Here is a 12,500-nt window from a genome sequence, read left to right on the forward strand (position 1 = left end):
TACAAATTATACTAACTAACACTTAATCTAAATCAATTCTAAAAACAGTATCCACATAGTGGTGATTAATCAATCAAGAGGCACTTGCAATGACTGAGGCAGGGACTGAGCCTGTGATTCTCTGTGCATAGTAAGGTAAGGTAAGGTGCTCTGTGTGAGTGAGTGTCATGGTGATGGTGCAAATGAGTAAGTCCAACAGTGCAAGAATAAAGTATATATATCTATATATCTATATGTATAACTATTTTAAGAAAAGGTATAAGTGTGGCCACAGTTTGGCTGTGGCATGGAGGGAGGGGTTATGCATATGTGATAATGTTCTAATATAGCACGCAAACAGTGAAGTAGAAAGACAGTGGTAAAAAGTGGCTAGTGGACAGACAGTTCAAGACATGGAGGGGGTGAAGAGGCAGACAGACTATGCATAGAAGTCTATTTCTCCTCTTCCCTTAAGTGAAGCATTGAACAGTTCAATGGCCCTGGGGACAAATTACTTCCTCAGTTTGTCTGTTGTGCAAGGCAGTGAGCGAAGTCTCCAGCTGATCAGGCTAAGCAGGCTCTTCTGCTTAACAATAGTGCTGTGGAGTGGGTGACACTCATTGTCCAAGATGTTGATAAGTTTGTTCAGGGTCCTTTTGTCAGATATTGAAGTGATGCACTCCAGTTCAGCTCCCACTACAGAGCCAGCTTTCCTTACCAGCCTGTCAATTCGCCCCGCATCCTTCTTCTTTGTGCTTCCTCCCCAGCATACCACTGCATAGAAGAGGACGCTGGCAACAACAGACTGGTAGAACATCCTGAGGAGCTTGCTGCACACATTGAAGGACCGCAGCCTCCTCAGGAAGTACAGCCTGCTCTGCCCTTTCTTATAGAGTGCATCAGTGTTGGCTGACCAGTCCAGTTTATTGTCCAGGTGGAGACTCAGATACTTATAGGTGCTTAGCACCTCCACATTGACCCCATCAATGGGGACTGGTAGCAGAATGGGCTTAGACCTGCGGAAATCCACCACCATCTCCTTGGTTTTTGAAGTGTTGAGTTGTAGATGATTGAGTTTGCACCATTGCACAAAGTCCTCCACCAGGCTCTTGTACTCCTCCTCCTGCTCGTTCCTGATACACCCCACAATTGCAGTATCGTCAGAAAACATCTGCATGTGGCATGACTCAGTGTTGTAGCAGAAGTCAGATGTGTACAGGGTGAACAGGACTGGAGAGAGCACAGTTCCCTGTGGCGCTCCGGTACTGCTGATCACAGTGTCAGAGAGACAGTTCTTCAGTCTGACGAACTGTGGTCGCTGTAATCCAGGTTACCAGGTGAGCGTCCTGGGATCTGTGTGTCTGATGGCTGTTGACTGAGGTCGTTGTCACCTCATTGTTCGTGATCGCCATGTGGGGGAGGGGTGCAATATCCAGTGATGGTGGAGGTACGATAGCCTGTTATGATGGAGGTGAGTATTGCACTGGTATTGAGGGGGTTTGGGGGTGGGGCTGGGGGATGACCACCTCCTTGATGTCCCTGTCAAGGCTGCCAGAGTCGTGGACACCTCAACAGGCACAGGCAAGGAGGCGTCAGGCGGGGGCAGGGTGTGAGGTGATGGTGGCTTAGGTCGTTGGGTGTCACCAGGATGCAGAGCTGAAGAGACTGGGAGGCTGGGAGTTGGGGGTAGGGCAGGCACGCAAACAAGAGCCGTGTCTGAGTCAGCTGGGGATGGTGGACAGACCACCGCCATTGGGCAGTCAAACCTGTTGTAGAAGTGGTTCAACTGGTTCGCCCTGTCCAGGTCCCCCTCCACAGAGCTGCTGCTCAGGCCAGTGATAATCTTCATGCCTAGGCTACACATAAAAAAACTAAAAAAAACTCCTGTTTTTCACGTCAGTTCGCGCCCCACCTGGCATGTCTTCGCGAACCAGTAGTGGGTCGCAACCCACAGTTTGAGAAACGCTGGCTTAGACACACTCAAATATTAGCACACATACACACACACACCCACACAAACATAAGCACACACATACAAAAACACACACATAAATATGAGCACACCCACACTTACATACACACACACACACACACACACACAAATCTCTATCTCTGACAGTCTTTATGTGTATGTGTGTGTGTGTGTGTGTGTGTGTGTGTGTGTGTGTGTGTGCTTGTGCGTGTGTGCTTGTGCGTGTGCAGGGAGGCAGCCAGTAACTTCCTGACGGCGCTGAGCCTGCAGAGGAAGAGCCACAGCGGGCAGCTGTCCCAGCAGGTGATGCAGGGGAACATCTGGGCTGCGCTGCGCATCGCCCTCTCCATGCTGGACCAGCCCGAGCTCTTCCAGGCCGCCAACATCGGGGACCTCGACCAGCTCATGCGCGCCTTCAACCTGGACATGTGATTGGCTCCTTCCCTTCGACCCTCCTACACCCCCCCCCCCCCCCCCCGCCTGCACCAATGAGAGCAGGCGAACCCTTTACTCGTGGGCGGGGCATATGTTTGGGGGTGGGATTTGGATTTGCACGATAAAAGCACTAGAATTTGAGAGACTGTTTGTTTGTTTATCTTTTTATTTATTTGTTTGTTTGTTTTGTTTCCTGCGTACCACTGTAGCGTAGCTCTGCCTGCTGCTGTTCCAGACGGTTCCACTGAGGAACTCAGAACAGCAGCAGAACTAAATTTGCCTTAGAGAACACACCATGTAGAACTGAAGCACCTTACAGACGGAACCCCACAGACGCAGCACTGACCTTTGACCCCAAGGGTCATTTGCTGTCCGTCATGGGATGCCATCTGACCTCTTTAGTGTTTACCTTACCTGTTGTTGTCCTGGAGACCGTTGTTCTGGAGACCGTTGTCCTGGAGACCGTTGTCCTGGAGACTGTGGCACTGCGTGAGCCGAAGCAGCTCCTGGATCAGGCTTCCAGAATGTTCCTCTACTCTCCTGCTCTTCCCAACGACCCTACTGCCACTGGTCACTCCACGGGGACAGCCTTACACACACACACATGCAGACAGACACACACACACACACATACTGCACACACACACACACAGATACATACATACACACGCATACAGACATCCTGTAGTTAGCTGCCTGGAGTGAACGTCTTACTCTAGGTGCATGCCATATGACACCTGTATGGTACAAACATAAGCCATCTTCTGCCTCTGGATGCATATACACTCCACACACACACACATTTTTTTCACTTTTCTCACTTTTCAGATCATCATTTCAATCATTCCATCCATCAGCCAACTGATCTGTCCACACACACACACACACACACATACACGCATGTGATTAGGCTAGTTTGATTAGCTTCCTTTATCCACAGAGCAGTCATGTAATCTCCTCCCTGTGGGCATTAGGCTGGTTAGCTGCTTCACTGCATATGCATGTTAAAGAGCACACACACACGCACACACATTCACTCACACACACACACAAGCTGACTCAGGGCCGAATCAGCTCTAGTCCAGTGCTCTTCCTTTAGTCATATTGCTGTGGAAGAGCATCTCACTGCACTGATCCATACTGCACTGATCCATACTGTCTGCCTGATCCATACTGTCTGATCCATACTGTCTGCCTGATCCATACTGTCTGTCTGAGCCATAGTGTTTAATCCATAGATTTGGATCCATACTGTCTGCCTGATCCATACTGTCTAATACATACTGCCTGATCCATGCTATCTATCTGATCCATACTGCACTGATCCATATTGTCTGCCTGATACTATATGATCCATAGAGTCTGATCCACACTATCTGTCTGATCCATACTATCTGATCCATGCTATCTGTCTGATCCATAGAGTCTGATCCACACTATCTGCCTGATCCATACTGCACTGATCCATACTGTCTGATCCATGCTATCTGCCTGATCTATACTATTTGTCTGATCCATACCGTCTGATCCATACTATCTGCCTGATCCATACTATTTGTCTGATTAATACTGCACTGATCCATACTGTCTGATCCATGCTATCTGTCTGGTGTATACTGTCTAATCTCTATTATGAGACACCACACACAAACACATACACTGCAGCACTCACTCAACTGACATCACCTCCATCCCATGCACACACAGCAGATGATCCATACTGAACGATAATCATCCTGAATGATTTAATCATTAATTAATAATGGTTTAATGATGATTTAATAATATTAATAATGACTTAATGATGATTTCATAATAATACCTAATGATTATGTGAATAAGTGACTTTATGACTCTGAATGACTGTATGGTCCTGGGTGACAGGCGACCCTGTACTCATGCACGACTCTATAGGGGCTGTTTGTCTGATCCTGTGTAAGTGTGAATCCTTATGTCTCTACGATCCTGTACCACTCTGTGATGATGTATGGCTGGAGTATATGATGTATGGCTGGAGTATGACATGATGTAATGCTTATGTATGATGTACGGTAGGTCTCTGTGATGATGTATGACTGGTGTATGACATGATGTAATGCTTATGTATGATGTAGGTCTCTGTGATGATGTATGGCTGGAGTATATGATGTATGGCTGATGTATGACATGATGTAATGCTTATGTATGATGTAGGTCTCTGTGATGATGTATGGCTGATGTATATGATTTATTACTGGAGTATATGATTTATGGCTGGTGTATATGATGTATGGCTGGAGTATATGATGTATGGCTGATGTATGACATGATGTAATGCTTATGTATGATGTAGGTCTCTGTGATGATGTATGGGTGACATATATGTCTGTGGTGGCCAGTAGGACATGTGTTCCTGGAGCCCAGGGTTTGGGTAAGGATCACGGTTTAGGTAAAGGTTTGGGTAAGGATTAAGGCTTGGGTAAGGATTACGGTTTAGGTAAAGGTTTGGGTAAGGATTAAGGCTTGGGTAAGGATTACGGTTTAGGTAAAGGTTTGGGTAAGAATTAAGGCTTGGGTAAGGATTATGGTTTAGGTAAAGGTTTGGGTAAGGATTAAGTCTTGGGTAAGGATTACGGTTTAGGTAAAGGTTTGGGGAAGGGTTAGGGTTTGGGTAGGGATTAGGTTCTGGGCAAAGAATAGGGTTTAGGTAAATATTAGGGTTTGGATAAGGATTATGGTTTGGGTAAAGATTGGGGTTCGGGTAAAGATGGGGGTTTGGGTAAAGATTGGGGTTCGGGTAAAGATGGGGGTTTGGGTACAGATTAGGGTTAACTCTGACCTTATGGTGACTCATGAGAACCATGTTCATGTGTCCTCTACAGACCAAGTTGGGTACCTGCTTGCCTTGTGATTGTGTGTGTGTGTTTATGTGTGTGTCACAAGTCGGTGTGTGGGTTGAGGGATGGATGGAGGTTGACAGGTAAAGGTTGCAACTGCTGAGAGATGCTGGAGTGGCATTCTCCATATTTCATAGCACTCAGATGTCTCCATTTATTCTGAGGGGAGACACTGAGTGTATGTGTGTGAGTGAGTGTGTGTGTGTGTGTGTATGTGTGTGTGAGTGAGTGAGTGTGTCTATGTGTTCGTTTGCTTGTGTAGGAGCTGCTGCTTCAGCATTTCTGATAGAGTGGCAGGAGATGGAGAGAGGAGAGGAGGAAGAGATGAGGAGGGGAGGAGAGGAGGACAAGATGACAGGGGGAAGAGGGGAGGAGAGGAGAAGAGGGGAGGAGGAGAGGAGAAGACTGGATGCATTTACGACTAAGCTGTACCAAGCCATGTTCAGTACAGGACAGCCATTCTGTCATCGCCTCACAATTAACAAGGTGTATCTGACATGATGTAGTGCAAGATAGTTATATTCTATTATAAATAAAGATATATACATTCTGTCACTATCTATATTCATAATATGAACTCACAGGACAGAATGGTGGCTACTTGATGGTGGATTTTCAAGCACATTTTCCCAAAAGTCAGATAAACCTCGGTAATTTTGACGATGACTATGTATGTGAGAGAATTAGTTATGTGTCATGTTATAATGAGCTGTGTGTAAGACTTACGTGTGACAAGGTTAGTTTGCCTGTCGTGTGTGTGTGTGATGAAGTTAGTTTGTTGTGTGTGTGCGATGAGGTTAGTTTGTTTGTTGTGTGTGTGTGATGAGGTTAGTTTGTTTGTCGTGTGTATGTGTGATGAGGTTAGTTTGTTGTGTGTGTGATGAGGTTAGTTTGTTTGTTGAGTGTGTGTGTTTGTGTGTGATGAGGTTAGTTTGTTGAGTGTTTGTGTGTGACGAGGTTAGTTTGCTTGTCATGTGTGTGATGAGGTTAGCATGTGTCAGGGTGTTACGGAGATGCTGAGATCCTCCTGCTGACGGAGCTACTGCACTGCGCAGACACCCTATTCTGTTTTCTTCTAGAAGTTTCTGCAGCCCAGCGTGTGCAGAGTGCATGATGTCCTATCTAACCCCCCTAGCCTTCAGACTTAGCCTGCATGCATTCCCATATAGCATCCACTCCTCTTAATTTAGCGCTCTTATTATCCAGACAATGAGCCCTATCTTACTGCACTGCGCTCGGTATCTATGACATGCTCTGTATCTATGACATGCTTTATATCCAAACTACATAGAATGTACTGTATGGAGAAACATACTGTGTACATTTCACAGGACAGAATGAAACTAGATCCTTTATAGTCGACTTACATATCTTATTCACAATGTACTCAACCACAACAACGATACAAATATCTCCAGGATAAATATATATGAATATATATATATATATACACACATATATATATATATATATGTTATTTTCATATATACATATATAATATATTATATATATATGAAAGTAATCTTTTAAAAAAAATAAACCCTTGTAATATATCTTCTGTGTGCGTGTTGTTTGTTTCTAATCTGTCTCTGTTTTCTGTTCATGTTCTGCTGTTTATTATCCGTGTTAGGGATTGTTTGATTCTGATTAGAGGCAGAGACTCTCTAATGAGGACACACAGCACTCAAAGAATCCTCCAAATGCATGGGGTTAGTTTGTAATGTCAATAGAGCTCAAAAGTCCCGCACCCTTCCGTACCAACTAGTGTTGCGACCACCACGCGCGAGTATAAATGGTTATGGCGCTTCTGTGACGTCACATTGTCGCGCTACAGGTCGGTGCGTCGAGTATGTGGGACGTTTAACACTACCTCCTTACTCCTTGAATTTCCCCTTGGGCCTTGAATTTACACTTGGGGATCAATAGTGTCTGTGACTGTATCATCATCCTCACACACACACACTACTGCAGAGGCAAACACACACAAACACCACAGACAGCAGACACCGAGTATCAATAATGCTGTTTATTCACCTATCCCAACACGACAGGTCGCCATGGCACCCAGAGCTGGGCCGGGGCCTCGGCGTTCCGTCTGCACAGACATCAGGACAGGAAAACACAGACCTTACAAAAAAATCAACTTTAAATAAAACACTTTGGGTAACTACAGAATTGGCACAAACTTCTTTGCAAAAAAAATATAAGTAAATAAAAACAGGTGTACCTTTGAACATTCAGTTTCATGTAAGAGAAGATATGAAAGAGCCACCAGACGCTTCCAACACACAGGCCCGTGGAGTGTCCAGGGGCCCACACACACACACGGGCCCATGTAGTACCCAGGGGCCCACACACACACACAGGCCCATGTAGTACCCAGGGGCCGGCTGGCCTCAGCCCTAAACCTTACAGGATGCAGTGCACACACACACACACACACACACACACACATAGATCCAGTATGCAATAATACCATCAGTGATGCACAATCCAGAACTCAACTGGGAAAGGAAGGAAGGAGAAAAGAGGGGGATAAGAAAAGAGGGAGAGGGAGAGGGAGAAAGCCCTGTGCGATGGTAGACAGAAAAGGAGAGAAACACTCATAAGGCAAAACAGACAAACATCCCCAAAGATAGAGAATAGGAGGTCAGTACAGCCACGACAGCGTTTGTGTGTGTGTGTGTGTGTTTATGTGATCAAGAGGGTCTTTGAGTTTGAGACATTGCATTAAGTTTAGAACTCTCAGCTGCATAGGCTGTGTGTGTGTGTGTGTGTGTGTGTGTGTGTGTGTGTGTGTGTGTGTGTGTGTGTGTGTGGTGTGTGTGTGTGTGAGAGAAAGAGTTTAAAGTTGTAGTGCTTCAGTCAAGAGCACAGGGAAAAATACATTCAGGTGACTGCTAGGAGGGCTGCTAACAGACTGCATTGCTGACAGACTGCATTGCTGACAGACAGCATTGCTAATAGACTGCATTACCAATAGACTGCATTGCTAACAGACTTCACTGCTAACACACATCATTGCTAACAGATTGGGTTGCTAACAGACTTCACTGCTAACATGCAACATTGCTAACAAACTGCGTTGCTAATAGACTGCGTTGCTGTATGTACATTATAGTCACACGTTAGCATAGCCACACATCACCTCCAGCTCCGTACAGTACATGTAGTGCAAAGTAAAACCAGACTAGTGTTTTCCAGATGCATATGTGCAGTACACAAGAGAAGAGCTGTCAATCAAGGACATCAGGATTAAATCCAGTTATTGCAATGAGCCAGTGTGAGTAGACTCTATGAGATGTGAAAGGCTTCCAGATGCCATCCTAGAATCCTTGGGACCCAAGGCAGATCCTGTCACCATGGATACGCAGCTGCCTGCCAGGTCCACTGGAACCCAGCACTGTAACCAAGCAGCTAAATGGAACATTCCTCTCTACAGAACCATAGAACACACACAGAACACTCCCCATGGGGGAACCACAGACCGATACAGAACATTCCCCACTGGAGAACCACAGACCGATACAGAATATTCCCCACTGGAGAACCACACTATACAAACAAACTAACAGACACTAACCCTCTAGGTACCAGAACACCTGAATGTGAAGAGGGTTTACATTCACACATCTGCAACAGCCAAGCCAGCACTTCAGCAATGGATGTTTATGTGTGTATAGAGTGTGTATAGTATATATATGTGTGCGTGTGTGTGTGTGTGTGTGTGTGTTTGTGTGTGTGTGTGAGACACAGTGTAGAACAACATTCTAATCTCCACAGGGTGCTGATGCCTTTTACAGAATCAGGGTCGGTTGAGTAATGTGTGTGTGTGTGTGTGTGTGTGTGTGAGAGAGAGAGAGAGAGAGAGTCCTGACGTCAGAATGCCTTTGGAGAGGGAGTTGCGTAATGCACCTCAAAACCACAGTCAGGCCCACCTGCTGGGGCTAGCCCTGCTGCTCGGGGACACTGATTGGCTGTCTCCGCGGTAACCGCTTTCCTACTGTCCTCCACACACTTTCTTATGTGGGGTCACCTGCCAATCAAACTAAAACTCAGCTCTGACTGGGCTAGTCTGAGATGGGAGGGCTCAGCTGGGAGAACAGCCAATGCATGAGAGTGGTGCCCCCTACAGGCTGTGGAGAGTAGGGCAGCCATAGGCATCTCCCCTCTGCTGTAGCGCCTGTGAGCCCATGGCCAGCTGGGACTGTGAGTGTGAGTGAGTGAGTGTGTGTGTGTGTGTGTGTGTGTGTGTGTGTAGAGATGATACAGTATGTAAGGTTTGAGTAAGGTGTGGATGGTATGTGTGTGTACCACCCAAAGAGGGTGAAATGGCAGGGGCATTAGCAGGCTGGCAGTGTGTGGTTGCCCTTTATTGGAGGGGCAGTTTAGAAATACTGGCACCACAAGCTCAAGGCAGACAGAGATTTCAAAAGACACTCAGATATGAGATACAGTACTGGTGGGAGAAAACACACCTTTACAACACACACACACACATACACACACACCATTACAATATACACACACACCTTTACAATACATATCTGACACACGCACTCTCTCTCTCTCACACACACACACACACACACACACACACACACAAACACACACACCCATGTGGTTTCAGTCACTCTGCTGGTGTGTCCGAGTGGGAGGGATTCCCTTGCACTCTCTGTCCCTCCACCCTGGTCTTCCTGGGGACAGTGAGTGTGTGTGTGTGTGTGTGTGTGTGTGTGTGTGTGTGTGTGTGTGTGTGTGTGTGTGTGTGTGTGTGTGTGTGTGTGTATGAGAGAGTCTGAGTGTGTGTGTGTGGGGATGGGGTGGGATCTAGAAGCTGGACAGCCGGTGGTAGAAGTAGATGTAGCCCAGCTCCTTAGGGGGGCGTTCCGACAGACTCACTTTGTGGTCATTATAGATCACCCACCTGAGAGAGAGACAGAGAGGGAGAGGAGGAGAGAGAGAGAGAAGAGAGAGCGAGGGAGAGGAGGAGAGAGGGAGAGAGAGAGGGAGGGTGAGAGAGAGGGAGGGTGAGAGAGAGAGAGAGAAGAGAGAGGGAGGGTGAGAGAGAGAGAGAGAAGAGAGAGAGAGAGAGGGTGAGAGAGAGAGAGAGATGGAGAGAGAGGGAAGAGAGAGGGAGGGTGAGAGAGAGAGAGAGAGAGAGAGAGGGAAGAGAGAGGGAGGGTGAGAGAGAGAGAGAAGAGAGAGAGAGAGGGAGGGTGAGAGAGAGAGAGAGAGAAGAGAGAGGGAGGGTGAGAGAGAGAGAGAGAGAGAGAGAGAGAGAGAGAGGGTGAGAGACAAAAAGAGACGCTCACATGTAAAATAATCAGAAAAGTGAGAGAAAGTCTATAGAGTTGATATAGTGTGTGTGTGTGTGTGCGGTGTGTGTGTGTGTGTGTGTGTGTGTGTGCGTACCCACCTGCCCTCCTTCTTAATGTGGCACACATAGTGACCTGACATGGTGGACTCGCCCATGTGACTGATAAAAGCAAACAGTTCATATCCTGAAAAAACAGAGAAAAATTCCTTAATTAACAGACACACACACAGACAAAAACACATTAACACACACACACACACACACAATTCAATTCAATACACGTAACGGTTCATTCTCTCTCACACCCTCTCTCTCCCACTCACACACACACACACACACACACACGCATACACACACAACCACACACACGGGAGCTGACTGAGGGTGCAGCCGGGCTTAAGAAGCTCAGCCTGAATAATGAATACTGCTAAAGTCCTCCTGCATTTACACCTCAGCTCAGAAGTGCTGAGTCATGGCTGCTGTCTTTATCTGCTGAATCATGGCTGCTGTCTTTATCTGCTGAGTCATGGCTGCTGTCTTTATCTGCTGAGTCATGGCTGCTGTCTTTATCTGCTGAGTTACGGTGCTCTCACACGCTTCCGCTGAATACACTGACGGAGACGCCTGTTTTGTGTTGCGCTGCCGATCTCCGAGTCATGGCTGCTGCCTCTGAGCTCCCTCTATCTGCTGAGTCATGGCTGCTGCCTCTGAGCTCCCTCTATCTGCTGAGTCATGGCTGCTGCCTCTGAGCTCCCTCTATCTGCTGAGTCATGGCTGCTGCCCATATTTCCTGAGTCATGGCTGCTGCCTCTATCTGCTAAGTAATGACTGCTGCCCATATTTCCTGAGTCATGGCTGCTGCCTCTATCTGCTAAGTAATGACTGCTGAGGCATGGTTGCTGCCTCTATCTGCTGAGTCATGGCTGCTGCCTCTATCTGCTAAGTAATGACTGCTGAGGCATGGTTGCTGCCTCTATCTGCTGAGTCATGGCTGCTGCCTCTATCTGCTAAGTAATGACTGCTGAGGCATGGTTGCTGCCTCTATCTGCTGAGTCATGGTTGCTGCCTCTATCTGCTAAGTAATGACTGCTGAGGCATGGTTGCTGCCTCTATCTGCTGAGGCATGGCTGCTGCCTCTATCTGCTGAGGCATGGTTGCTGCCTCTATCTGCTGAGGCATGGTTGCTGCCTCTATCTGCTGAGTCATGGTTGCTGCCTCTATCTGCTGAGGCATGGTTGCTGCCTCTATCTGCTGAGTCGAGTCATGGTTGCTGCCTCTATCTGCTGAGGCATGGTTGCTGCCTCTATCTGCTGAGTCATGGTTGCTGCCTCTATCTGCTGAGGCATGGTTGCTGCCTCTGTCTGCTGAGTCGAGTCATGGTTGCTGCTTGCTGCTGAGTTAGCATGCTAGCAAGCTTTTGCTGTGGGCAGAGTTGGCTAGTTTTATGCCTTTCCAGAGGTTAGCAATTTACATTTAGACCCAAACTACCAACTGTTGATTTCAGAAGTAGTGTGAGTGTTGATATGTGTGTAGTATTGAATTATATTAGTATTGCATGATAAGCTTCTTCAGCTATGCTTTCGCATGATTGGCTGGTGACTCACGTCCAGGTCCATCTTTGATTCGTGGGCCTGAGGCATCTGTGTCGGGGGAGAGGGTGGGGTCACTGTTGCCGTTGACGCTGGAGGGGGCGTGGTCATCAGGCTCGGTGTCAGCCATGTCAGACACGCCCTCTGGCTCCTCCCCACTATCAGGGTGTGTGAAGATCCAGTCCAGGGCACGCTCCAGGTTGTTGTTCTGCTCAGACAGACACACACACACACACACACACACACACACACACACACACACACACACACACACACACATCAGGGCCACCATAATCGGCTCTCTGGCTGGGCCAGTAGTCTTGTACTCA

At 47.2% G+C, this 12,500-nt stretch overlaps 2 protein-coding genes across 7 annotated transcripts in view; one reads left to right on the forward strand and one right to left on the reverse strand.

The window, feature by feature from the left end:
* Positions 1 to 4,147, forward strand: part of pex5la (peroxisomal biogenesis factor 5-like a) — a 112,855-nt gene extending 108,708 nt beyond the window's left edge. For 3 of the 4 annotated variants that reach the window (XM_042111993.1, XM_042111995.1, XM_042111996.1), the window contains 2 exons: positions 2,182 to 2,379; positions 2,601 to 4,147. In XM_042111993.1, coding sequence (XP_041967927.1) covers positions 2,182 to 2,379; positions 2,601 to 2,634 — 232 coding nt within the window. In that variant the 3' untranslated portion in view covers positions 2,635 to 4,147. Of the gene's footprint in view, positions 1 to 2,181 lie in introns of all 4 variants that reach the window. The other variant, XM_042111994.1, reaches the window with a different exon arrangement.
* A 3,126-nt stretch (positions 4,148 to 7,273) lies between these two features.
* usp13 (ubiquitin specific peptidase 13) overlaps positions 7,274 to 12,500 on the reverse strand; it is a 38,445-nt gene continuing 33,218 nt past the window's right edge. For 2 of the 3 annotated variants that reach the window (XM_042111991.1, XM_042111992.1), the window contains 3 exons: positions 12,187 to 12,379; positions 10,682 to 10,766; positions 7,274 to 10,189 (listed from right to left, as the gene is read on the reverse strand). In XM_042111991.1, the coding sequence (XP_041967925.1) occupies positions 10,093 to 10,189; positions 10,682 to 10,766; positions 12,187 to 12,379 (375 nt within the window). In that variant the 3' untranslated portion in view covers positions 7,274 to 10,092. The remainder of the gene's footprint in view (positions 10,190 to 10,681; positions 10,767 to 12,186; positions 12,380 to 12,500) is intronic. The other variant, XR_006035343.1, reaches the window with a different exon arrangement.

Source organism: Alosa sapidissima, chromosome 12 (genome assembly GCF_018492685.1).
Source record: "Alosa sapidissima isolate fAloSap1 chromosome 12, fAloSap1.pri, whole genome shotgun sequence".
NCBI lineage: Eukaryota > Metazoa > Chordata > Actinopteri > Clupeiformes > Clupeidae > Alosa > Alosa sapidissima.